The sequence below is a fragment of the Aptenodytes forsteri genome, unplaced genomic scaffold (assembly GCF_000699145.1).
Source record: "Aptenodytes forsteri isolate BGI_AS27 unplaced genomic scaffold, ASM69914v1 Scaffold5, whole genome shotgun sequence".
Classification (NCBI taxonomy): Eukaryota; Metazoa; Chordata; class Aves; order Sphenisciformes; family Spheniscidae; genus Aptenodytes; species Aptenodytes forsteri.
The window spans coordinates 4,057,962-4,085,055 of record NW_008795672.1 but is presented as its reverse complement, the minus strand read 5'-3'; the positions used below and the strand labels follow the sequence as shown (position 1 = coordinate 4,085,055).

The window sequence follows — 27,094 nt, the reverse complement described above, 5'->3', positions numbered from 1 at the left end:
TGCTTAAAAAAAGTTCAGATTTAATACACAGAAACCAATGCTGAGATACCAACACAGACACTCTGCTATTCTATTCTAACTATTCTTCCAGGAGGCTGGGAGAACAAGTTTGATGAAATATTTAAAATCAACACTCCAATCCCTTCAACCAATATGGACTTAGAAAACAACTAGTTGGCATTTGAAGAGAGATTTAAACATTTACGAATATAATGAATTCCTATAAAAATAAGAAATTCTTTAAAAATATCCATTCAAGTATTCAGTATTTTTAAGGGCACCTAATTGATGTACTTTGCTTTTTTTAATATTAAAAGCTCAACACAAAGGGCAGCGATTGTTATAGCTCCTTTTTATTGCTGTTGGCAGGACAGGATTGATATCACTTCCTTACAGAGCATCTTGGCTTGAGAAAACATGAAAAAAAGATCTGGTCCAATGACATCACCTACATAAAGATTTTATAGCACTGAGGTGAATGAAAGCCTTTTCTTGCATACACTTGTACCGTACAGTTGATGTCACAAGACACTCGAGCAATAATGAAGTGATTCATACTGCAACCTCTGGCTGATTCACCCTGCAGAGACTCCGCAAAATGCTGAGTCTCATCATACTTACAGAATTTGGCGTGGCTTAGCTGATTACCCTGGGGCAAGGCATAGACAAATTTAAAATTAAGTTTAAAAAAAAAAATCCATCGTATGTTAAGAAACACTTCTCTTTTTTTTTTTTTTTTTTTTTTTTTTTTTCTGGGAAACATCCTCTGGAAAAAAAAAAACAAAACCAAGCTCTGAAAGAAATTCTGATTAAGTCGACCAAAATCTGACAAAGTATTAGTTTATGTTCCTTTTTTTTCCTCCCAGAAATGCAAAATTCTAAGTAACACTGTAAGAAACTGATTTCTTACCACGATAACGTTTCCCTACAGCACAACGGAGATTAACCCATCTCTTCATAAAGTAGGCAGTAATGTGAAAACTGTTGGCTGCAACATAAAACAAAGGGATAATAGTAAGCGTAAGGGTATCTTGGGCATTCTGGTCTCAAAGTGTTGCACATCTGTGAAGACAGGATTGAGAGAAAGCAGCAGCAGCAGCTCAAGAATACAGAAGAAAACGTAACTTTAAAGGAATATTTTTAAAAAGAAACTGCTCATACTGAAGTCTCAAGAAATTAGTATCTGAAATGGGAAAAATCTAAATAAATTACTAACCACCAAGTTCTGGTATCCAACCACAGAAATAAATTTAAATCAATTAATTGATCAGAGATGTCATCTGCTTAATAGCCTAGTGGCATGGTCACTAGTCCAATAGGCTAGAGTCCTATTCACTATGTTTTCATACATATTCTACAAGAACGCTACAGATGACCATTCACTTAACTGCCTTCTAGAGAAAGGTGACATACTCAAAGCCGATAGAAAAAATGCCGGCTATAAAAAAAAAAACAAACCAGCAAACACGAAAGGTCTTAATTATCTACAATTCCATTGAATTGAGAAATGCATACATTTAAACTCCTCATTATCTACAAGTAGACAGAGCTAGCCTGGCTGACCCAGCAGATACCTGTAACATACACAGAGTCTTCTTCAAGTTTCTATTCCTGAGAACAACAGAAATCCTTGTGCACCAGGAGCGTAAGAAAAGGGCAGAAAGGATTATATTACGGCAAAGAGACTGTTAGACTACAGCTAAGGAAATCAGCTTTTACTTTTGTTCTACTTAAATTCCAAAATGATCCCGAGTAAATCAGTTAGGACTTGATTCATAAAGGTATTTAGCAACCTAACTCCCACTGCAATTGAAAGAAGTTAGCATCTGTGACTCCTCCTCCATAGTCTCTCTGTACACCTCACTAAAATGAACGTGCAAAAGAGGGTTAGTGGTGTTTCCCCTAACTCTGATGGGTGTTGCAAGACTTAAATTATTGCTGCTTCCGAGACAGTCAGATACCTTAGGTGCTATTACCACAGAAAAGTTAGAAAATTAAGTGCTACTGCTGTTCTCCTAATCTAACTATTTAAAAAGAAGTAAGGAAAGCTTGTTTGTTCCAGTCTCAATCTCTACTGAGCAAGTGCCAAGGCATTGCCTTATTTCTAAGTATAAACCCCCAAATGCATGTCCTCTCCTGCACAGTCTACAACTCTCCTACTTGTACAAGATCTCCTGGAGCTCACCATCAAGTGCTACTTGGTCTACTTAATCAAGTGCTGTTCAGCATCACCTCTCATTAAGAACTATAGTTATTGATCACAATCAATCCCTTTGAAATTTATCAGCCATCTTTTTTCCTTCCCCTCAGGAAGATACCTAAAATTTGACTTCCCTTTAGAGATCAAGTCAAGATGTGACAAGTTGAACCATCCCTTAAAAATGATGAGCGCTAGAGAAAAATTTGGATGTAATCCACCAGCTTTATTAACTGTATATTTACGAGCACAATTAAAGAAAATTACTTTTAGCTACTTCCAGTTTGGCATCCACAATTCTTTAACGCTGTTAGTAGAGTTAGCCAAATCAAAGAATTTGCCCCGTATATAAGTAAGTTATTAGTGTGATAATAGCATCTTCCACTGTGACCTCCGTAACGCTGAAAAAGTAACATTCCTAAAAGTACAACTTCGCAAACAAATCTTCAAACAGAGAGTAAATATTAAGAGTCTTTCCACCTCCATTTGCCTGGGATATTCCAAATGTATTTTTCTTGAGAGGAACTTAAAGTGAAAAAGTGTGAATCTTTTGCTTTTCACGGGGAAAAGCACGATACTTCATTCCTGAAATTCTTTTATGAATCAGTGACAGGTATATCTGTTTATTTTCCTCGCTATCCTAGTATTCTCTGAGAGGTTAAGTGTTTAATCATATTTGATTGACTAATGGCCTGAAAAAAGTTTAAATTCCTCTTAAAGCCCTTGATTGCCAAATCAAAGAATTTGCCCCGTATATAAGTAAGTTATTAGTGTGATAATAGCATCTTCCACTGTGACCTCCGTAACGCTGAAAAAGTAACATTCCTAAAAGTACAACTTCGCAAACAAATCTTCAAACAGAGAGTAAATATTAAGAGTCTTTCCACCTCCATTTGCCTGGGATATTCCAAATGTATTTTTCTTGAGAGGAACTTAAAGTGAAAAAGTGTGAATCTTTTGCTTTTCACGGGGAAAAGCACGATACTTCATTCCTGAAATTCTTTTATGAATCAGAGACATGTATATCTGTTTATTTTCCTCGCTATCCTGGTATTCTCTGAGAGGTTAAGTGTTTAATCATATTTGATTGACTAATGGCCTGAAAAAAGTTTAAATTCCTCTTAAAGGCCCTTGATTCAGCTAGCTACTGTTCTCTGGAAGAGAACACCTACCTCAAAGCTAACAAAATAAATAATTATGTAAGAGAACAAGACACCTCTACACTATTTTTGCAGTGTCAGCTCAAGTCTGAAAGTCTTATAAAGCCTTCACAGGGAGTTGCACCTGAGCTAATAAAAGTTCAGCCCAGAAGGACTAACACTAGAAAATAATTTTAGTTTCCATAACTATTTACTATTTGACTTTGCTGAAAAAGCCTGAACAGATGATTTGCTGTTACTTATTGCTAACTGTGAGAAAATTTTAAGATGCATTACATTCAGGATACCTATATTTTGAAAGTATCACACAGCTACACTCATCTGATGTTTTGAAACCCTCTTGTATGTGACATCTGATCTAATCCATAGTCAGCTGGAATCTGCAAAACTTCCCTAATTTTAAAGTTGCCAGAGTTACTGCAGAACTATAAAAACTGCGATATCCTCTTTCTGCTTCCTTCAAGAGAAATATATTATCCAATTAATCATTCTGCTTTGTGAAATAAGAAACTAAAAAATAAGCCCCACAAGAAAACCTTCTTCTCCAACAACCTCACGCAACTTGCAGCTTTTTAAACTTTCTACGCAGTTACTCAGCATAAGTCTAAGTCTGTTCTCAATTTCAGACTTGTCCACCATCAACGCTGTTTATATACTAGCGTATACTAACGTTGGCTTTGGGTAAGCTGTGGATTATGCTCCAGGAAAGACAGCCAGCGTGTACTTAGCAAGGACCAAAAGCTGCTGTTCATGATATCTGGAAGGAGGGACCAACTGATATGTACCAAATGATCCATCACTAACTCCTTTTAAGCACACCATAGAAGTTTTAATCTCCAGCTACATACAGTGTTTTGCAGCCTGTAACATAGAGAAAAAGTTCACAGATCTTAGGCTCAGCAAACCCAGTTGGCCCAATCTTCAGCTTCCTCTTCATCATGCAACCTAGACGAAGCTCCATTTGTAGATTACCAACACAGAAGCAGAAATAAAATTGTTGTTAGTGATTTGGATTTTGTTTTTCTTACTTCAAAACTGTGCACCTATATCATCAGATCCAGGTTCCAAAAACAAACAAGGAAAAAAAAGCAAACAAGAAACCCCAAACAAAAAAACCCAAACCCAACAAAACAGATAGACCCTGAAACCCAAAATGTGACTGAATCAAAGTGGTTCTAGAAAAGCCACAGTTCAGTTTCAGCTGAAATACGCACCAGTGAGTGCTGCCTTTTAAGGGAATGGTAATTTGCCCCGCTTGTTATATTTCATAGTCCCACGACACCGAGAGGAAGTATCAGACACTGACTCTTTACTGTAAGACTATCCAGCAACACTTGTTTTCCAAAGGAGTCACAGCCAAGCTGACTTGCGCTTCCAGAAGGCTGCCAAGAAGAGGCTGTGGTACAGCGTGGAGCAATGGGAAGCCCTCTCCCACGGCTGTTACAGACCATTCATCTGGGAGCCTGGGAAAATGCCTCTGAGCTGCTGAGTTATCTGGAGCAGCCTGGCAGGTGTTCACTTCCCAGCGCAATCTGGCACCTGCATGGCTCTGTAACTAAATTCAGTCAAGTCTTCTCCAAAGCCACAGCACAAGCCCAAGAAGGCCAGCTGCCCCCCGAACATTTCCATATCTGACAGGCACCTATTTCTCATCGCACAGTATTTTTATACCATCTTTAAAAGAACATCTATTTTTCCTCCCAGCCTAGATGTTTCACATTTCTGACAGGTTGTTCTGGATTAGGACTGCCTCTACGTTTGGAAAGTAACAAATCGTTGCAACACACAGATATTAAAAAAAAATAAGAGGATGAATTTCTTATGTTACAATGTGAAAGTAAATACATGGGTGCGTTAGACTTTCTGAAACACTATATTGTACATTAAAAAAAAAAAAATCTACATTTTGCAAAACACTATATTGTACATTAAAAAAAAAAAATTCTACATTTTGCTTATGCTAGATTAATTATTCCACACAGATTAAGCTATACCAGTAATAATGTTTACAGTATATAGAGCTTTTCATCTTCAAAGTGCTCTACAGACATATTATTACACTGCTTCTTAGCAGTCATATTTCTCCACTTAAAGTTATTCACCACCAAATTCAAATTTCCGATTGTTAGTAAACAGAACAAAAAAGGAACATTTTATTCTAAACCTACTGTTAATCGTGCAGCTTTCCTTCCCCAAAACAAATGTTCATGTTCATAGCTTGTGCTCCAGAGTAGGTTGCCATTTCTAATTTAGAAGAGATTCAAAACCAAACGTTGGCATGTAAGTTTAAGTCCAAGTCTAGGATAGACCAGGGACAGCAGATGCAAGACAGCAGATACAAAAAGCTGTCGAGACTTCCTGAGCCTTTTCTGGTGTTCAGAATGGGTACAGAATTTCTGTATCATCTCAGACACACACACACACAAATAAAAAATAAATTAAAAAATCAATATCATAGTTAATGACAGCAGCATCTTCACCTAATGAAAATTTTTATACACCAAATAGTGGGTTTCAGAACAACTTGAACAGCTCAGGATGGCATCCATTCTTTCCATCCATTCTGCCTTCAGTTCAAAGAATTTTTTAATTTTTTAAAAATTTTTCATTATTTCAAGTGATAATCATAAGCAAGTACACAGGAAAATGTGTACTGAACAACGTAAAATAAAGCCCATAAACTTCTAAAAAAATGTTTAATACCTAAGAAAAAAAACATTCAGGCCATTAAATTTATATACATAAAGTATGGACAAAAAAAAAAAAAAGACTTGGGGGCACTACTGGGTGAGTGAGTATTGCTGCAGGGTCTGATCTTGCAAACTCTTATACCTGCAAATAAATTCAGTGATGTAATTTGCCTCTGTTTTTTTCCAGGGTGCCTTACAGTCAGATTAAACCAAGTACAGAAAAAACAGATTACTGATTTTTTTTTTTCCCTCCTTTTTCTTTCACAATTTTATTAGTATTAGTGCTATTCTTCTGTCTACTAAATCTTCTGAACACAGGCCAGTTGCCAACACAAATAGGTGAGAGATCTGTCCCATCGAGGATGGGGGGGACACGATTTAGTTCCTATCAGGGAACAGGGTCCCTGACTGGAAGAAAGACATTAACCTTTAAATGAATCTGATCAAGACAGGATGAGATATGCCCAGCAAAATCCTCTCTGCTATCAGAACATTGATAGCTGGACATGGCACACTAAAACCTTCAAAACGTGAGCCATTAACAGTGAAACCGGACTGAGCCATTTTATGAAATCCAAGAGCAAGGTTGTAGGGCTCTCCTTTAGCAGGAGAGGTGCGGAATTCACTCTGAAATCAGAACTATACTGGCCAAACTAGATCCAGGGTAAGGCATTTCTCAGCCTGCTTGCCATGGGTACTCTGGAGGAAAGAAAAGCATGTATGAGACCATCTGGCCGCAAGATGAGAAATGCACCTGATGGAAGTCCTGAGAACGTACCAGCTCTGAAGGAAAAAGACCATCTTCCCCTCACTAATACTTGAGATGGAAAGGCAGGCTGACCCAGTCCTGGAAAACAGTTCTTAAGATAGTCTCTCAATACCCATTCATAATGTATAAGCAATAACAGCTAGCACCACCTGCTAATGCATTCAAGCAGACAAACATAGAGCAATATATTTGATAGTCTACCATTATCAGAGACAACTGTTTTCTAATAGGAGACAAGATTTGATTTCACCTTTTTGTTGATCTCAGACTCAATGACTATATTATTAATTGCATGTGATGGGCTTTAACACATGAACTGAAAGCTATTTATGAATCCTCACTGTTTTGAACATATAAACTGTATTCCAGAGGAAGCCACGTGCCTAGACTTCTTTAACCACTGGAATGAGCCTGACAACTGAGAGAAAGGCTGAGAAAGACATCTGTCGCTACCAGCCAAAAGGCAGAGAGAATTGGAAAACAAACCCTGTGGTAAACGCTGTCTGACAAGTCAGCAGCAGAGGAGAATCTGAAGTCTCTTCGAAGTGGCTGTATCGCCATGAAGGAGCAGCTTAGTTAAAAACTGTCTGATGCCACATTTGCACATCAAGTTGAGCATCTCCCCTAAACTGGCCAGACACAGCTGTGTCCAAATGGAGCAATGTCACTTACATCACTGAATTCCTCACAGTGATAAAAGTAAGGTAGATTCTAGCTAAAATGAAACACAGACACTGTGATGTGTCACAATGGTGACAAGTTTAACTTCCAGGGCACTAGGGAATGCACACAGTGGCCTTTAAAGCACATGCCTCTTTCAAAAAAATATGTCCTTTCAGCCTGTCTCTGTGGTTTTTTGCCTTGAGGAAAAGGGATATCCATGAGCTTCATGAAATGTTTTGATGCCATGAAATACTTGAAAGGGAGGATTTCGTATTTTAAATGTCAGGAATCTCTACAACACGAAGTCTCTTCTAGCACAAAAACTCAACCAAAATGTGGAAATGAGCCTTTCAGAATTTAACAGACACGACTGGTTCCCCTTCTTGTTCATTAGAACAACATAATCGTGGGTGCCAATACTATGATGCTGAAAGACTTTCAAAGTCAATCAAACCCTTCACAGGTCACCAGGCTCTATTGTTTTTTTCCTCGGCACGGCAATAGGAAATAACTTCTGCAAAACTTCTTCCCCAAGAGGAAAGGGTTTTAACCCTATAGCTCCCACAGCTGACAAGACTTTCATCTTCTACCAATAACAAGGTCTCTAGGCAAGGGTCACTAAAAATGTCAGGGATATATTGCATCACATGGCTACAAAACCTATGGGTTTGGTGAAAAAAGCCCGACAGTCTGCCACTGGAGACATGATGGGAGACAATGAGAGGGAAAGAAAAGCTAGTAGCAGGTGTCTTCAACAGAACTTTAAAAAGATGGCATGAACATGAAAAGGTAGTTTCTTCAAAGCTGATCTTGATATATGGCAGCAATAAATGTTCTTGTCTTTCTTTTTTGAGGAATCCTGTTAGGACAGCCCAGTGGAGCTAAGAGGTAGATGTTGATGGTCATGACTCCTCTTTTCTTCTACCACTATCATCTAGAGGACACTTCAAAAGAAACTGAGTTCGAAGAGACACATGTGGACTTGAACCAGCACACGTTTCACGCTGCTGTCTGAATAAAGGAAGTGGCGCCAGAGGTCTTGTCACACAACAGACTCTTGTTAGGTTTATAACAACTCGGAATATAAGGAAATTCTGGAGCATAGCAAATAGGTGGAAACTCACCACAATGGAGCCTCTTGTATTTTCTCTTTTTAAATGCTGGCAAATAGACCGTAATTAAGTCAGCTGCTGAAAGGCTCTATTTCCAAATAAGTATCAATCTCCTTCTGCTCTCACAAGCTCTGACGCAAAGAGGATACCACCAAAAAGACCAAGAACAACCCATGATTGTGAGCATCTGATCAGTGCCACTCAGCTCTAGCAGTGAAGCAGGTGCTGGTTGTGGTGCAAAGAGCTGGAGCCTGACTGCAAAATGGTTTGTAACAAACTGCTCATTTTAGCTCACTCAAGAAAGCAGTGTTAGAAGGCACCACCTGAATTACACAGCTCAGCATCTTGCAGTTTCTGGCATCAGTGTAACAGATGCTAAGTGCAAAAAAAGTACACAGAACATCCTCTTTCTCAATATTAAATACCAAATTTAAGGTCTTTTATACAAAAGACCAAAAACCACGAACCTGTCTTCTGCCATGGGAAGACAGCAGAAAAGAACAGACAGGCATTGCCCATATCCTATGACCCACACGCGCGCACAAAAAAACCCTAAGTATCTTAATTAAAAGAATAAGAGAAAGATACTCTGTAAACAAATACAAGACTGTCACCCCTTCGATCCTCTCTAAAGCAAGCTTTGTCATTTAAACAACTTTGTTTTCCACAGATTTATATAGTGAATATTTCACAGGTAGAATGTTTCTCTCTGAATAAATGTAATTTGCTCTGCATTAGAATATCTCTTATCTGTTTGAAGTTGATGGAATACATCAAGTTCTGTTACTATGCCCACAACGCATATTCAAGATTGCACTGGACTTTTTTTCCTCCTCTTTTCAAGTAAAAGTCTTTATTATTTGCTGCACTACCAAATTTTTATTTACTTCTATACGTTTTTAATAAATTAAGGCCCAGGCCCTGCAAAGCTTTGCTGTTTTAGTTTTGTTTATGGTCTGCCACTTGTGCCTCTGTAGTCAATAGAAACACTCAGTGTGTAATAAACACATCTAGTACCTTCAATGGTGAATCAAATGCACACACCAGCTCTCACTGAACTACTTATGCAAAGAAAGTATGCGTAACTTTTTTCAGGAATTAGCCCCCCATCTCCATCTGGATTTCTGTAATACATTATAAAAATTTTCCAAATATAAATAAACCCACAAAAATGTTTGCAATTTAAAAAGCTGTATTTTCTCTCTACCTTTGTCATATGATAGTGAAACTTAAGAACAAAAGAACAAAGGTGAGTATTATTGTGTAATATGGTAACATGGAAAGTTTAAAAGAATTCCTATTCATAGTTAGCCATGAAATTACACCCATAATTACTTCCAGTTATAATGAAAATAGAAAGGACTTCAATGTTCAACATACACCTATAATGATTTTTTTTTTTCTTAAAATGTAATGACAATTTTTGTTCTCCTTGGACCACTGGTGATAGTTTGGGGACTTTTATATTGAGACTTTCAGGGAATGCAAGGGTTAAAAGATGTGTAAAACAGATTTTTCTCACAGCTTAAAGAGAGCAAAACAACACATTTAGGAAACCAGACAGCTAAAAGGTCAAAACGTTACACTTCCAGGTCAAACTTCTGGTTGCAATTAAGTAAATTCCTCTAAACATTTCTAGGGAAATCATATTGCTTTTAGGTTTTATTTCAAATCCCTATTCTTTCTTGCTTACATTGTAACCAAAACAATATTGCTCTCTTTAGAAACATTTAATAAAGAGTACTTACTTTTCTTTTTTTTTTTTTAAAGGAACCTGACATTTCATCTCAAAACAAAAATCAAATCCTTATTTTTTTCCATCTCATTTAATAGACAGTTGAACTAATTAAAAAAAGGGCAAAAGAAGCTATCAAACCTAATTAATTTTTAAAAAATAGATACAGTCTTTCTTTTCCCCTTATAAATTGTATTTGCCTTTTCATCCACTTTCATCACCTGTATTTTCATAGTAGGGTTTGGTTTGGGTTTTCTGGGGTTTTTTACTAAACCAAGCTATGTTCCCCCCTTCCTGTGTACTTACATGAAAAACCCTCAAACCTAAGATGCTGACAATGGTCCTGATGTAAACACTGACATTCCTGCTAAAACATACAACAATCTCATGACTCCTATCACTGCCCGACAAGACTACTTAGGTCTAAAGAAATAGAATCTCTGCCCCCGTAACACACAGAGATTTTCAGAGTTTTTTTCAGAAGTCCCAAATACACAGCCACAGCATTATCTGCTCACGGACAACAAGCACAACAGGAATGCAGTGTATGTGTTTTTTGTAACGCACGAGAGGTAGACCTGGTATGCATCTAAACAACGCAGCCCACTATGTGTTAGCAAGTGATATGTGCTATCATATGTACCCAAGCTGAAAAAATGAAATCCTAAAGGCATATTCATACTACAGTAAAAATTTAGCCAAACACAGAAGACACAATCAGATTCAGACATTATTTGCAAACGCTTTACTTCAGCAGAATGCACGTATTATGTTAAACCGCCCTCACTAGAAGAGGATGACTCCTGTACTTTATCTGTAGCATATTCCAGGCAGCACAGTCTTTGAGCTATCCCACACACATATTTGTAAAGGTCAGACAGTTAAGGAAAGTCAGGTCTATCACACTGACCAAGTAATTTCTTCTCTGGTATTTTAGACATTTCAACACAAGGAATTTGAGCATCCATTAAATGCAGACCACTGAATGTACAAAATGCTTCTAGCAGAAATCCTATTTGCCATGTTCACAAAGGATGGGAGAAGATAATTTAAAGTCAAACTTATTCTTCAGAAAATTTCAGCTGAAACAGTGAGCACTCCAAAAAAACCCCAAACCTATCTGCTACCTATTCCAACTGTGCCTAGTGCTTAAACAGGTCCAAAGAAGCTGTACACTGATACCCTATCCTCTGTATTCCTGCTTCGAAGTGACTGCAGAAGCTTTAAAAAAAACTATACAGAGCACACAAGAAAGAGTACCTTCAAGAGGAACAGAAGTTGTAAAAAAGAATCAGGCAGTCAAATGAGAAATGGTAAGTGCTCAGGGACAGGTTTTCAAAATCACTTTGTGTGGATTCAAAAAATGCTGAATTCCCACTTGGGACAAACGGATGCTAAGGGCTCTTTCAAGAGGTAGCTGTATGTTCCCTGGCCTGGATGAGAGTCACTTTGATATTCTCAAGTGAATATCAAATCAGAAATTAAAGGTGGGGTTCATCTCGCCTAACTTGCAACATCTGCATCAAACTAGCATCTTAAACTTCATTTTTAACTGATAGAGATTAATTGCCTATTAACTTCTAGCCAGCTTTTATAACCTGAAAGAGGAGACATAATTCCACTTTGTAAATACATGATTAATGGATACTGACTTTCTGCCTAACTATATAATGAAAACTCCAAAGATAAACTTTAAATTTGCATAAATATATGTGCTGTCACATAAACTGAAGTACTAACAGCAAAATTGCTGTTCAGATCTACTTGGATGCTATAGAAAGACCTTTATTGCTTCTAGGTACGCAAGATAGCAGCTGTCAAAATGTGTGTTTGCACGCACAAATGTGGGGTTTTTTTGCACACACACACACACACACACACACTCTTAAGAGTAATTTTCGTAATTTTTTTTCTTTCCTAAAATGAAAAAAGTCGTATGGAAACAAGAGACAAACAAAAGATGGAAACAAGATGGAATTAAGAGAAAGAAACAAAATGAATTAAGGCAGATATTAATTAACGGTTAGAGATCAAGGCTGTTTTCAAAACCAACACCAAATTCTTTCTTTTCACAAAAATACACCAAATTAAACAACTCTCCTGTTGTTTTAAATAAATGATATTTCTTTTCAATACAATACTAACTACATAAACCACTTTTTTAAGGGTATCTTTAAAATAAATACACTATTTCATTTCCTATCCAAGTCCATAAATAACTTCACATGAGCGCTGCAACTAGGGAAGAAGTAAAATAAGGAGAGTGCATTCAACCCACCTGGTGCTGCAGCTGTAAATGTCCCGTGTAAGACAGGGATAGCAATTGCTGAAGTCTCTGCAAATATCAGTGTAATAACAGGAAGACAAAGGTAGATCCTTCAATCTAGACAGTGCAGAACTTTCTCAGACAATCTTTGAAACACACCAACTCTCTTTGACATATTAATGAGTTGTCAGTTTATAGTGCAGGCTTTTTCCAGAAAAGTATGATGATGAGAAAGGCCATACTGGGTAAGACCAAAGGTCAATATAGCTAAATGCCTTGCATGTAAAAGTCGCTAAAATGGCTACAAGGGGAGACTAAATACAAGAGCAAAGTGCATGTGGTTATTTCCCCAATACTCTCCCAGACTCCAAGCACTCTCAGCTAAGGCCTTTATTGAACCAAAAGAGGTTTCTGTGAATTCTGTACCCTCCCTGGATTACTCTCCCATGTTCTTGTCCAGTTCTGTGCGCTCAGCGTAAGCTTTTATCATACCCATTAGCCTTTGGCAGAGAGTTCCACAGTTGTGCTAACTACCATGGCACTTCCAATATCTTCATTAGATGCCTTCTTGTTCTCAAATTGGAAGAGGAGAAGAAATTATTTTGTAGATCTCTGTTGCGTTCTCCCTAATTCATATATTTTCCAGGCTGAAGACTCCTAGCACACTTAACTGTTCCCTGTATTTTGTATGTTCCTTGCATTGCATTTCCTCATCTTGGATCATCTTTGTTGCCCTTCTTGGAGTTTTTCCCAATTCTACTGTATTATGAACTAAGGTAAGAAAAAAAAAATCACTAAAAAGAAAATACCCAAACAGTGCATAAATATGGGGGGTTTGTTCTTGTCAAATATCCTCTACCCTGAGAAAAGAACAAAAAAAAAAAATTCAGATATATAACCTTGGTCTTCTAGAAGAAAAATGTTTTGGTGAAAAAAAGATGCCTTTATTCCCCATTAGCTGGCTGTAAAAAATGGAAAAAAGTAATCTAAAGCAAATGCAGGAAATATTAAGTACAAGATACTAATCAAAACATTTTTCATAAGTTATTGCATAAGTTACTGCATACTTCAGGGAGCTATGAGGCTCTGTTGTCACAGACAGATGAATGTAAGTTTAAAGTTCACAAAGATCTGCAGGACTTGGCCACAAATCATAAATGAGTCCATTGTAAAGAAGCTGCAATATAATTCTTTTGAGAGACAGAAATTACAATGTGCAACTGCAAACATCAAAGTTCATTTAAAAGACTTCTGTCCTCCTCAGTGCCCTGTGGTAGCTTACCTGCTATAGCTTACTTTCCCTCCAGTTGCACCCAAATTTTTGTGGAGTTGCTCTTTAAGCAAGACAGGTGAAATGATGCTAGTTAAAACCAAAAAAACCCACTGTTTCACAGCAGAGGAGTAAGAGTTAACAGCTGGGAGGCTGGGAATAAATCAGTTTTGCTGCTACAGGATTGTAACGTGGAACATACCCTACAAGCACCTTACACATTTCACGTTCTGCAGTAATAGTGAACAAGCCTAAAGCAAAGGAGGGCAGTCTGAAAAGGATGTTTTCCTTAAAAACATCATAATGTTCAAATTGAAATGCAAGGCCAAAACAGTTTGGAATATTTACTATCATGATTTATTGTATATTTTTTGTGTGCTTACAGGAGCCAAACAAATAGTTTCATAAGCAACAGAACAGAAATGCATTTTCTTATGAAATTGCATCTTATGCATTCTTTTATATTAAATGAAACGTGAACTTTGACTCCAGATCTTTGTAAGGCAGAACTATTCATAATAGCACTGTACTTCTTCCAGTTTCTCATTTTATTAAGCTTATCACAAGTTAATGTCTGAAAATTTAGTGTCTGAGACTTCTACCTGTTAATAAAGTTCAATCACATTTGCAAAAAGCAACTGGGAGAAAAGATGGACAGACAAGACACACACAGAGAAAACATGATCACAATAAGCCCCATTTCCTTAGAAAACGAGGTTAAAAATACATAAAAAATATACACAATCCCAGAGAAAGCAGATAAAATCAAGCTGGGAGCTCACTGTGCCATGTGACAGCATGCTCTCTAATTATTTTAACTGTAGAAGAGACTGTACAATAAAAAGATCTGAAATCAGAGCAAAAATGTTCCACCTTCAAGCCAAGAAAAACAACAAGGATGCTAGGGAAGGAACGAGAAAAGATCTGAAAATTACTTGTAAGATAAACATAGTTAAGTTGACCCCCTCCCTCAAGTCGGGGAAGAAGGTCAGTTTACAAGATACCTTCTTCCTTCCTTCCATTTCTAACGTGGACATTTCTACCAGCCCTATTTTCTTCCCACATCCTCCTTTTTGTTTCTTCTGTGCCCATGTAAACTTTGCCTTCTTCCTTAATTTTCCACAGTCCTCTCTTTGTCATTCTGTGTTTAATATCTCCACTCTGTCCTCTTTATAGCCTCTTGTTATTAATTCTCACTGCTCTTAATCAAAAACAGCCACCTTCTGTGGAACATGAAAAAACAGGCTCTGCTTTTAGCTTGTTTAAGTCTACAGTAGGTGAGCATTATGACACACTAAGATGCTTGACATCATCACTAAAAACAAGTATGTGATACTGAGTAGCGCAAGTAGCGCAAAGTGAAAATGTATGGCGCATATATATATTAAAAAATAAGTTCTAACTTTAAAGATTATACATTTGAAAAGTGAAGTAGTGGAGTTTTAATGAATGAGAGAAATTCATTAATACATGGGGTTTGCTATTGGATGGCTTACATTCACTGAACTTCAAATAACGCAAGTGAACGATACCTCATCGATGCCCTTCTTCCATGATTTTGGCCGTGAAAATTGGATGCAGGCAAAATTAAATCTTTGAAAAATGTACCCTATTTTAATTTTCTCTTAAAAAAATAAAACAACCCAAAATCAAACACGTTTGGACATTAATTAAACACAGGAAACAGAGTTTATACCAAAGCCTATGTCCAAAGACTAAATTAAAGCTTACTTTGGCAAATTGTTCATGCTGGTCATTTGGGAGGGGTGGGGAAATTGTTCAGACAGAAAGGAGAATAGGAAGAACTTGCTTGTCTTGGCTACTTTCTCTCATTTTTCCATTCTTTCTTTCTTTCTTCTCCTGTGTGTAACACCCACAGATTTCCTAATGAGATGGTATGCGACCCACCACACACTGCTGTGTGGGTGTAACTTAAATGAAAAAGAAATGCAAATTAACAAGTAACATGCATGGATATTTGTATTATGTGCCACAAGACTGAAAGGTGGTATTAAATAATATTAATATTAAACATAACATGACATTAATACTAAAAATAAATTGTGATAGGTGACAATTTTCTCTTCAAAATAGTTATGGTAGCCAGTTTAACAACAGTCTTCTCTGCTCAACAGATCTAGACAGCAGGATGAGATGTGCTCATCAAAGTAAGGTAGCTTGGCTTCTATTTCTGAAGAAAATCCTAATACAACATGTTTTGATATTAGAGGTAGTCTAAAATCTTACTAATGCTGGTCTAATAATTCTGATTCTAATAAATTTTGAATACATCCTGCAACGTGGAGAGCAAACAAATTAAAATTCACTGAAAAGATGCGAGTTCAAATAGGGGTGGAATGCTGACCTGGGATACTTGAAGTAGTAAATAACCAGCTAATAAGCACCCTAATGTTCCTTCTGTAGATACTCTTCCTTACAATAGCGGGGCTTTTACAGCAGTGAAACTCTAGACACAGACTTGCATAACTTTGAGCAAAAGAAACCACATGCAGTTTGAAGAGCTCAAAAACTTTTAATAACCTCCAAATGCAACAACAGCTGCAAGCTTGAACATTTCAGCAGCAGCACCTATAGTATGTGTATGTAGTTAGCCACATACCAGGCTTGCACGTTTCTTTGTATACTACAAAACACTGTAAGCCAAACACTGGCCAGCGATCTTGCACTTCATCTGTTTGTGAAAAAACGCAAAAACGTATCTTTGTACTCTACAAACAGCACCTGTGATCCTAGGGAGGAAGGCAAAACACAAGAGGTTTTGGAGCCACATTTGAGTGATGAGAACTGCTAAAGACTATTAGACCTGTGGCTCACCTAAAAGTGTCAGTCCCTCAGAGGTAGGTCCCAGTTGCTCCAGTGAACACCCACCTATTCTGTTATTTCCTTCTCAGGTAAGAACAGACTTGAATGTAACTTGAATAAACTTGATTCTTGGACTTGAACAAAGCACTCCTTTCCTAAAATTCCAGCCCTGAGCAAAGCAGGCTGAGCGAAGAGGAAAGAGAGAGATTTGGAAATTAAGTTCAACATGAATGTTTGTTATCACAGACGGTTTTCTTCCTTTATTTGTTTAGCGTTAATTAATGACAGTGAGATTAACAGTAATTCTGCCTCATCCAAAGTAAATATTCTTTAATCTAAAACTGTCACAGATAGTACTGATGACCTCCTCAAATGCATATCCTTAAGTTTTTCATTTTCAGGAAATAAGGGGAAGAGTCAAGCAGAAGATCAGTTCACAACCCTGGGACAGCATACCAGTATTTTTACTGAAAAGTTCATGATATAAAAGAAAGTATAAGACCCTAAAGTCTCACGAACACCCTCAAATTAGCGTTGCATCTGTCTGCACATATAAAAACTATTATTATATCTGGCAGTTCTATCTTTCAAAATCATTGTTTCTGAAAACCTACTTTTTACTGAGGCAGGAAACTTTAAAAAATAAATAATAAAATATATCACTCAGTAAAAGAAAACACAGAAAAACCTCAACAAATCTCAGAAATTCTGATCCCACCCTCTGTAATGTCCCTCTGCTTTCACTAAGAAAATTCTATTTGTTCACTCAAAACCAGAAGAGTACGGGGATCTGAAAGTGCAAGTGTTTTACAAACATTAATACTACTTTAAAGGGATAAAATGTAGTTACAACTTGCAAGGAAAAAAAGGGTTTGGAAATTCTTTAGTGTCCTGAAGCGCTTTTTGCTTATGCGGTGTTGTGTTCTTGTGTGCAGAAAAAAACCTCCTGTCATGCCGTAACAATCTGGCTCCCATATATACCTAAAATTTTGCAATAAGCCAACCATACAGTATATAACCTGTGTTTTCTTTATTAAAAACACTCATGAGTATTGATAATAGTGTTTAAAGCTGCAACCATCGACTAGAATTCTATAGGAATATACCTTTTCAATAACTGAAAACATTGAGAGGCAAAGAATTTGTTCGGAATTAAAACTGTTACTATAATATACATTGAATTAAAAAATTTCTATCAGTATACTGATTGTGTACTGTAAGTATGTAATTACATTCATTGCAGAATTCGTATTTCAGTAGAGATCTATTTCAATATGTTTAAGGAAATGTGAGAAACCATAGCCAGCACAGGGCTTTACTATTGCAGCCCTTCTTTTCTGTTACAAGTTTATAGCACGCTCCAGGCTAGTAATAAAAAAAAAAAAAGGTCATTATTTCCTAAGAACTATTTAAAAATAAATTGCTTGTGTGATATAACACCAACAGATAAGCCTATCAACTGTAAAACCCACCATGATGACCACAACAGCTAGAGAAGTAACATTAAACAAAAACTGGCAAGCCACTTAGCCCCAAAGCTGATCTAACATTAGAGCACAAGCTATAGTGATCACTATCTTTAGTTTAAAACATGCGTGTACTGAAATTGCACCTATTAGTCTCACCACCCTCACACACACACACAAAAAAGTTCCAGTTGGGTAAATGCTCTTACTCCTGTTCTCTTCTGCACAGTAATTACTCCCAAGGTCATCGACACTACTGCCAAACCTGCAGTAACACCGGTGAAATGACAAATGCCATTTATCACATCATAGCAACTTTTTAAGACTGAACAGATTGTTAGAGGAGGGAGAAGTAAAGATACTATTTCCAAATTAAAAACCTCTAAACTAAATGTTCAAGTGGAAAGGAGACTTAAACCAGCAAGATTTCTATCCATTTTGGAGGACCCAGGATTATACCATTTATTCTTTTTAATTCTAATGAGAGGCTCTCATACTAATAGTACAAGTGTTATGTTCATTCTTCAATAACACAGAAAATTAAAACCCACTTAATTTTTTCAATAACATAGCTTAAATAATTTCAGACCCCAACACCAGCTATTTCAGGCTTACTGGCTTTCCCGATGGGAGATTTCTCGTGGAAAAAATAAAGCACAGCAGTTTCCACCATACTTTATCTTACTTTATTTCACAGTAAGTTAAATAATTTATTTTACCGGTAAGAAACAAAGGACCAGATGGTGCACGTTCCATTGATTTCCATTGACCACGTTGTTTAGGTGTTTCCAAGTAATGTTTGACCCTTGAAGCAACAACTTCTTCTAGCAGCATGCAGACCTCCTGAAAGAGTAACCATTGGCCTACTTAGATCTAAATTTACATACATGCCCACAGACACACAGCAGAAATCAATACAAAATCACTCCCTTTCACATAAAAAGGAACAACATTATCTGCAATTAAGTACTGAGGTATTACATAGAGGTGAGAAGCACATAATTTAGGAAATGAATGGGAACAAGGCAGGGAGGATTAAACAATTTTGCTCCAAAACAAGAGAGGAAGTACATTAGGAAATTCTCACTTGGCAGATGAAATACATTATGTTACAATACTAATAATTTCTGAACAGCAAATTAGTTTCATTTGTATGCAAAGTAGGAAAAAATACATGTTAAAAATGTATCATAACGTTAGGTATTTAAGCAGAATATTAGTAAAAATCCTCCCAGGAATTGTCAACACACTATTTCTCTGCAAGAATCCTCATAAACCACAACAGATATTTTGGTTTAATTCAGTGTAATTTTGGGGAGAAGACTCAGAGCTAATTAGGTCACAGCAACCTAATTTCTCTAGTTCATTTTGATTTTTCCGCTCCTAAAAAAACCGTTCATATCTTTCATACTTCCTTCAGCAAAGCACAATAAAAACCACATACAATTCAAGACGAACAAACCCTTCAGCCAGAATAACCATAGGAAAAAAAGTTGGAGTAAAAGCAAAATATTAATCTCTTGAATACCAGAATAAGTTTTCAGATTAATACATACACACATATTTGAAACTTTTCCCTCAGCGTTCTCATTTTCCACTGTGCATAACTATGTGCTCACAGAAATGATGCTTTGTGGCACACAAAAACATCATTTTACTTTTTTTACAGTGTTTGGACAATAGATGAAATTATATTAGCACTATCTAAACTAAAATATTTTGGCTTGAAATTTACTTTTGATTAACGTAGAAAGTATGCAGAGCAACTAATTTTTAACGTATTGCTCTAAATGAAAGCAATGCACATATATTGGTCAACCACAAACAATATTTTCTCCTTACAGTAAGAAATACATTTTCCTTTCTGCTTGAAGAATACCATTTATAAAATACTATATTTACTTATTCTTCTGTTTAACTCATTAAAGTGATCTCATTACACATTCCTTCACAGGACTATGCGTTCAGATTAGAATAAAAAGGTCTAGAAAGCAGCGGAAACATAGTGTGCATTTGGTTCCTTCTGCAACAACAAATATTAGTATGCACTTCCTTAATTTACATGGAAAATATTTTAATTGTTATAACTTGTGGAAATATTATTTAAATGGTTCTCCACAAAGAACTACACAGACCTATATTTAAGAAAGCATAAACAAGAGCAGGCTTCAAGAGAATCGTCTCTATGTACTTTCCACCGCTAAAAAGAACTTGCAACTGAGACCTTCTATATGCATACGGAGAGATCATAGCAATGACATGAACAGAAATCAGTTTAATAAATGTTTCTTGAAGTGCAAAGATAAAACTTTGACTTTGTTATTCCAGAGAAAAATAGATGGGACAGAAGGGGCAGGGAAATTTGAAGGGTAGAAAGAGAGAAAAGCTCCCAAATGCCTCAATTTGCACCTCGCAGCAACCCCAAGATGACTCTACATACAACGCATGTGACAGCAGTGTGCGAACTGTGGTCTTTACAGTGCCCAGTCAGACAACGTGCACTGTATTTTCTTACACCAGCCTCATGCTTATGGGCACTCATTTAGCTCCCAGCCTGCTCTACGCGACCCATGCTCCAGCGGGAGCTGGCAGCTGACAGGCCAGCACTGCTCCCTCCTTCTGCCTGGGACCGCTTCGCCAGGCTCCATTTGCTACAAACAGCAGCCGCTGACTTTCACCCCGGGTAAGCAGGGGATCAGCAGAAATCGTGTTTCTGTTACAAGGGGTCTAAGAGGCATCCGCTTTTCCCACAGACAAGCAAAGAGGGCTGTACCACCATTAGCATTTTCCAGAATTTGGAAACAACAAAAATGTAGAAAACTGCTTGCAATGAATATGTAAAAGCTCTCATAAAAAACCATGTATGCGTAATTTACCCACAATACCTTACTGACCTTTTTCTTCGCACTTTAACAAAGATTCTGCACAGGACTTTTAGGAAGCGAATTGTAAAGCTATTGGAATCACACTTCTCGGTTGTCAAAAATATGCAACCTTTGTACTTCACTCAAAACGTGCGGTCACGGAAATGTAATGAATGCTGCCCTGTCATGCCTCTTTATTAAATCAATCATGATCTAATTTCCTGAAATTCGTATCTTTTGTTTTGGCAGTCTTACAAAATACATTTTGAAAACGCTTGAAAGTCAGATAACCAGGATAGTAAAACTGGTTATAAATAGAAGGGGTAATGAGTATTCATTTAGTCAGAAAAAAGAAGTCTAAAAGATTTCCCCTATTTTCTTCTTTCTCCGCTTAAAACAAATCGGATGAACCACATGCTGTTAAATATTCTGCTTTCACTCCCTCAGGATATTAATTTATTGTTTCTTTTAATTTTATTTAAACATATTACTTTGAGACATACGGGGATGCTCTGCAGTGACAAGTTAATTGTGCCATTATTAGGAAAGCTATCTGCTGAAAATTACCGTAACAGAGACTTGCGGGAAAGTCCACAGGCATTTGAAACATGTCCTGCATTCGTTTTCAATAGGGAACTTCTCAAGTTCCCACACAGACTGAAGTAGGGGAAAACTCCTGCCAGTAACTTATCACAAGATCGTAGCAGAAATCACACAGAATCTGATGAAAGTTACATTCGTAATTTTGCTGGTCACTGATGCACTGATTTTCCAGAATTTCATCTGTTGCCAAGACATACAAATGATTAAAAACTTAAAGATCGGGAGTTTCTTTTCATAAGATACAATGGTTCTAGTATAGTTTATCATGCATACTCATTATGTTTTCTTGCACTCTCTAAATGCAACATCATTCACACTTCTCGGAACGAGAAAAAACAATTAATAGAAAGATATTTCACCAACAAGCTCTGCAAAAATGATACCTGTCACAATCTGGTTTATATCACTCAGCATTATTTACAAACATTCATGAGAAATATGTTTTTAAAATTAAAAGTTAAGTCAGAAGAATCAAAACAGCACACACACATGCGTGTATGCACACACACAGAGTGTAAAATTAAAAGGCAAATTGAAAGTGGTCATTAGTGACCCAAAAAGCACATATGGTTGACTTAGGGGTCCCATAGCAACCGTTGACGGTTAGGTATAACTAACAATATTCTCATAACAGTGAAAAATTCTGAGCAGTTCAAGGCAATCCAACTTTTTCCCTGCAGCCACATGCTTTTGAAGTAGAATTGATATTTGTTGTACCTCTTTCTCATGATCTGAAAACCAGCTGGTGTCTTTACTGGAGCCTTGAGGCAAAATATGAACATCCACCAAAACAGCAAAGTTCCCACACTGAAAAAAAAAACAAAGAAGAAAAAATGTTCAACTGTAGCTGCCAGGAAGCACATGTCAAGCAGACAAGGAGGTAAACAATCAGGTAAGCATATGCATCTGGTTCAGAGATACAGCAGGCAGGACATAAAACTGTGGAAGCTTATGAAGTATGGAATTACAAATTTACCATTGTTCGTGAGCTTAATGAGAAACAAGAGCACCAGACCTATCTTGGATAGCTCACTGAAAAGTTTAAACAATAACAACAAGCACAAGTACGTGGAGTTTTCTTCTGCTATCTATATGCCACTTTTAAATCTGAGTTCAAGCAAATTTTAACGTGTGAAAAATTAGCTATCCCTTCACCAAACTCCCATCATTCTATTTTCTGAGAATGTAGTACCATATTAGTTATCTAGTTTGCATTTTAAATTTATTAAGTCCTTAAAAACTCAGCCTCTTCAGAAATCTTTTTCTCTCTCCAAACTACCTAATGTAAAGAACAGCAAGTTTGAAGAACTTGTGGTAACTACCTAATATGCATTGACATCTGTCATTTGAACGGTTAAATGGTAAGGCTAACCTATTAATAAACATTATATATAGTTGTTAGGATGATACAGGCTACATCCCAAGACACATCAACTGAAAACTCCTTGATAGGCTTCAACTGAGGACAGTGTGACGTACGAGGTTTAATTATTTTCTTTCGTCAGTACACGAGTCATTACAATGACCTTTAACATAAGGAAGAGTGAACGGCACAAACACATCTCCTTAGTTCCGCTGTGCACTAACTCAGCCCTAGCAAGAGATTACTGCCTTTTTTCACGCACAGAGGTATGGTGCATTACAAGCTAATGCTCTCCCTTTCTTCTACTGTAACACAGCACCAACTCTCACTCAGACATCCTTTAACTAAACAACTTGCGAGGTAAAAGCCAATTTCATCATTCTGTTTTGGCTGCTTGTGCCGCACTTGTGATGCAATAAACCCACTCTTTGAGAAGACTGGACATGGGCGGTCATGGCAATTGCACATCTGGAATGTCTGATGGAATAGAAACAACATCCTGATTCCAGACAAATCTCAAATGTATATGTACAATCCAGCGTTAGATTGGTCTCGTTTCAAGCGGACGTTGCAGCACACACTTCCTGTCCTCTCTCTCTCCCCATATTTGCTCTTCACTGCCAAACATCTGCAAACCCCACGCCAGAATTCCAATTGCTAACAGAATTAGTTCTAGAAATGGTATGATACATATTTTTACACTATATTTGTACATCACCTACAGTCTAAGAGGTACATCTGTATCTTAGGCTTATGGCATAGCAGAAGTACAGTCTTTGAGAGTACCCTTACCTGTACAGTTAGTACAGACAAAGAACAACAAGATTTAGCATCAATTTTATTAATCACGACAGCGTATTTGGCAAATTTGAAATCTCTGAGTTTACAAAACACTTAGATCTGTAAATTAACCGTGAACAGAAGTATTTAAATAATGATTTAAATATAGTTAAAAATATAATTCATGACCACTATTGTAACTAGAATGCAAAAGTTTGGCAAATGAGACAGGCATTGTGAAATCATTTTGAGAAACTTCTAAGTTACTTATAGGTATCAGTCACTGAAAGAGCATCTCTGAGTTTACAAAACACTTAGATCTGTAAATTAACCGTGAACAGAAGTATTTAAATAATGATTTAAATATAGTTAAAAATATAATTCATGACCACTATTGTAACTAGAATGCAAAAGTTTGGCAAATGAGACAGGCATTGTGAAATCATTTTGAGAAACTTCTAAGTTACTTATAGGTATCACTCACTGAAAGAGCAGAATGCTTTGATCTATTTTATCAAAAGGCTTCTCTTTCCTCCAGAGAACCAAGAATTACCAGATGGCTGCAACAGCAAACCTCTCCAAGCTTTAAATTGATGACAAAATCTCTCTCAAAAATCTCTGGTGAATCATTAGTCAGCTCCAGCAGACTTTTGAGTTGACTACTGAACTTCAAAGTTAGCAGACACTGCGTATTATAGAGAAAGCCAGTAAATTATTTGTGGTTCAGCACTTACAACAACGAACAAGTATTTGATACATCAAGAAAATTCAAAATATCAAATGCTATATGTTAACTTGCATCATTTTCCATTGACTACAGAAACTTTATATATAGATACAGATGCAAAGTATAGACCTGTTTTTCAAGGAGAGATAACGTTTGTAATTATTTTCTTTTGAATGGCAGCATTTGTCTCATTTGCCAATCTTGAAACAACTGGAAAATAACAAACCATATTTGAAACTATATAATGGAACAGTTCAAAATTATCTTAAAAATATTACAAATAGACCAAACGTTTGTAGTACTTCAAAGGAAAACAAATGTATATGAATAATGCATAAATCCTTGCAACAGACAAGCTTTTCCAATTGAAGACTTCTATCCTTCTGAGTTTTGGAGCACTTTTCTTGTAGACGGCATACCTGGAACTACTTCAACATTCAAAAGCCAACAGTTTTGCCACCCAATTGGAAGAGCTTTGGGACAGGACATGAGGAAGCATAACTGTCACAGACAAAGAGGAATATGGGCAGTAAGAGAATATAAGCACAGATCTTTCTGGGTCTTGTTACCTCCTATTTTTCCTAAGTCCTGAACATGATATAAGCAACAGCTCCCATGCAGGCTCCTTTGCACTCTCAAATTATCCAATACATTGTATACCCTACACCTGTACTTATACTTTATATGCCTTCACGTGGTACAGCTTTATGTAAGATATTTACACTAAGCAGCTCAATACAGCTTTGGCTGCTCCAGCAGCAAAGGAAGAGTTCTCTGTACAGACTAAATTCCAATACAAATAATTGTGGGGAACAGAGGGAAATGGAAGAAAAAAGTATACTGTTTATATTAACAGATTTGATGATCTTATACAAGTTTCTAAATAATTTTAATTTTTATTCTGAAGACACGCAATTCCATGAAAATACTAGCTTTTAGAAAATACTACGTTTTAGAGGAAATGAAACATTTCCAGTCATTGTGGCTGCAAGAAGCAACTTGTGACTCCTAAGTACTGTAACTGAAAGGCAAACAAAAAGAACAGAAAGTTTTAATTTTATGTTTTCAACCTCAATCTCAAAATTTGCAGTGGAAATTAATTTTAGAGGTGCGGTTGTCAAAACTGAAAGCTGAATGCCTGATCTGATGGGAAACACTTTTGTCAAGAATCAACGGGAAAACATTTCACTGAAAGATTAAAGACAGAAACAGATGCGCCAATTTGATTTCCTCCATAATTCTAAAATTCCAAAACTCTTCATTTTTACAAGCTGTTTTTTAACGTTAACTTACTTACTGTAACAGTCTAATAACATTCACTGTGTTATTAAACAAAGGGCTTTAAATGATCTCAGAATGTTGTTAGTGTATTGTTGTACAGTAATGGCATCTAATTCAGAACATATTTTCAGGAATCAAACTGTTTATACAAATACATCAAACACTTCATAGATTCTGCAAATGGAAAAGATAACCAGACATGTAACGTAAACAGAATGAATACCAACGCAAAGTGGTCAGTCAGTCAAGGAAAGTCATCTGCTCATAACCTGTTAAAACCTTGGCCCAGGATAAGCACATATTAGATGGTGGATTATTATCTCAACTCCCCCAATGAGTAGATAAACCCAAACAAGTATTTTTTATTGCTATACTCATTTTTACAATCAGGGGGCTCCTACATGGGTACTCTCATTTCTTTAAACTGTACCACTTCAAATAGCGTAAAAACAGTCATTATAAACAAGACTACTTGGGATGCCGGGGATAAGCATGCTGAGTTTGTACTCAGTTACATCATTCCAAATGTGCTGTATCATTAAACCAGACAGGACTGGAGAGCCAGCCTCCCAAGACACATATTAGCGTTTCCCATTTCTGTGATTACTCTACAGATGCGGGCTGTAGGGTCAGAATTAATTGAAGCTTAGTTGAAAAGGAAACATACAATAGTTTGGCTAGCTTTTGGGGGCGGGTGGGAAGGAGGCGAGCTGCAACTGTCACACACGCTTTCACTTTCCAGAAGGATAGCTGCAAACATAGGTGACACCATCAGCGTAATAGTAGTAGTTAGCTTGAAGTTTGCTGTCTCTGCTTCAGATCAGAATGGTCCTTGTAGTACTAAAAGCTTGGGAAGTTTGTTATATTAATTGGTCTACAGAAAGACAATACTTTTCTCTATAAACCTTGCTTTGTTTATAACTGTCCTGGTTTTGGCTGGGATAGAGTTAGTTGTCTTCCTAGTAGCTGGTACAGTGCTGTGTTTTGGACTTAGGATGAGAATAATGTTGATAACACACTCATGTTTTAGTTGTTGCTAAGTCGTGCTTACACTAGTCAAGGACTTTTCAGCTTCCCATGCTCTACCGACTGAGAAGGCTGGAGGTGCACAAGAAGCTGGGAGGGGGCACAGCCAGGACAGCTGACCCAAACTGGCCAAAGGGACATTCCATACCATGGGACGTCATGCTCAGTACATAAACTGGGGAAAGCTGGCCGGGGGGGCCGCTGCTTGGGGACTGGCTGGGCATCGGTCGGCGGGTGGTGAGCAACTGCATTTGTGTATTATTAATTATTATTATTATTATTATTATCATCATCATAAT

The 27,094-nt window shown here is 37.0% G+C and overlaps 1 protein-coding gene across 2 annotated transcripts in view; it reads right to left on the bottom strand.

Annotated features, from left to right (window-relative positions):
* The window catches only part of SLX4IP (SLX4 interacting protein), an 80,774-nt gene that overhangs the window by 18,152 nt on the left and 35,528 nt on the right, over nt 1-27,094 (bottom strand). For both annotated transcript variants that reach the window (XM_009282527.2, XM_019472912.1), the window contains 3 exons: nt 22,336-22,425; nt 18,871-18,994; nt 911-988 (listed from right to left, as the gene is read on the bottom strand). In XM_009282527.2, coding sequence (XP_009280802.1) covers nt 911-988; nt 18,871-18,994; nt 22,336-22,425 — 292 coding nt within the window. The remainder of the gene's footprint in view (nt 1-910; nt 989-18,870; nt 18,995-22,335; nt 22,426-27,094) is intronic.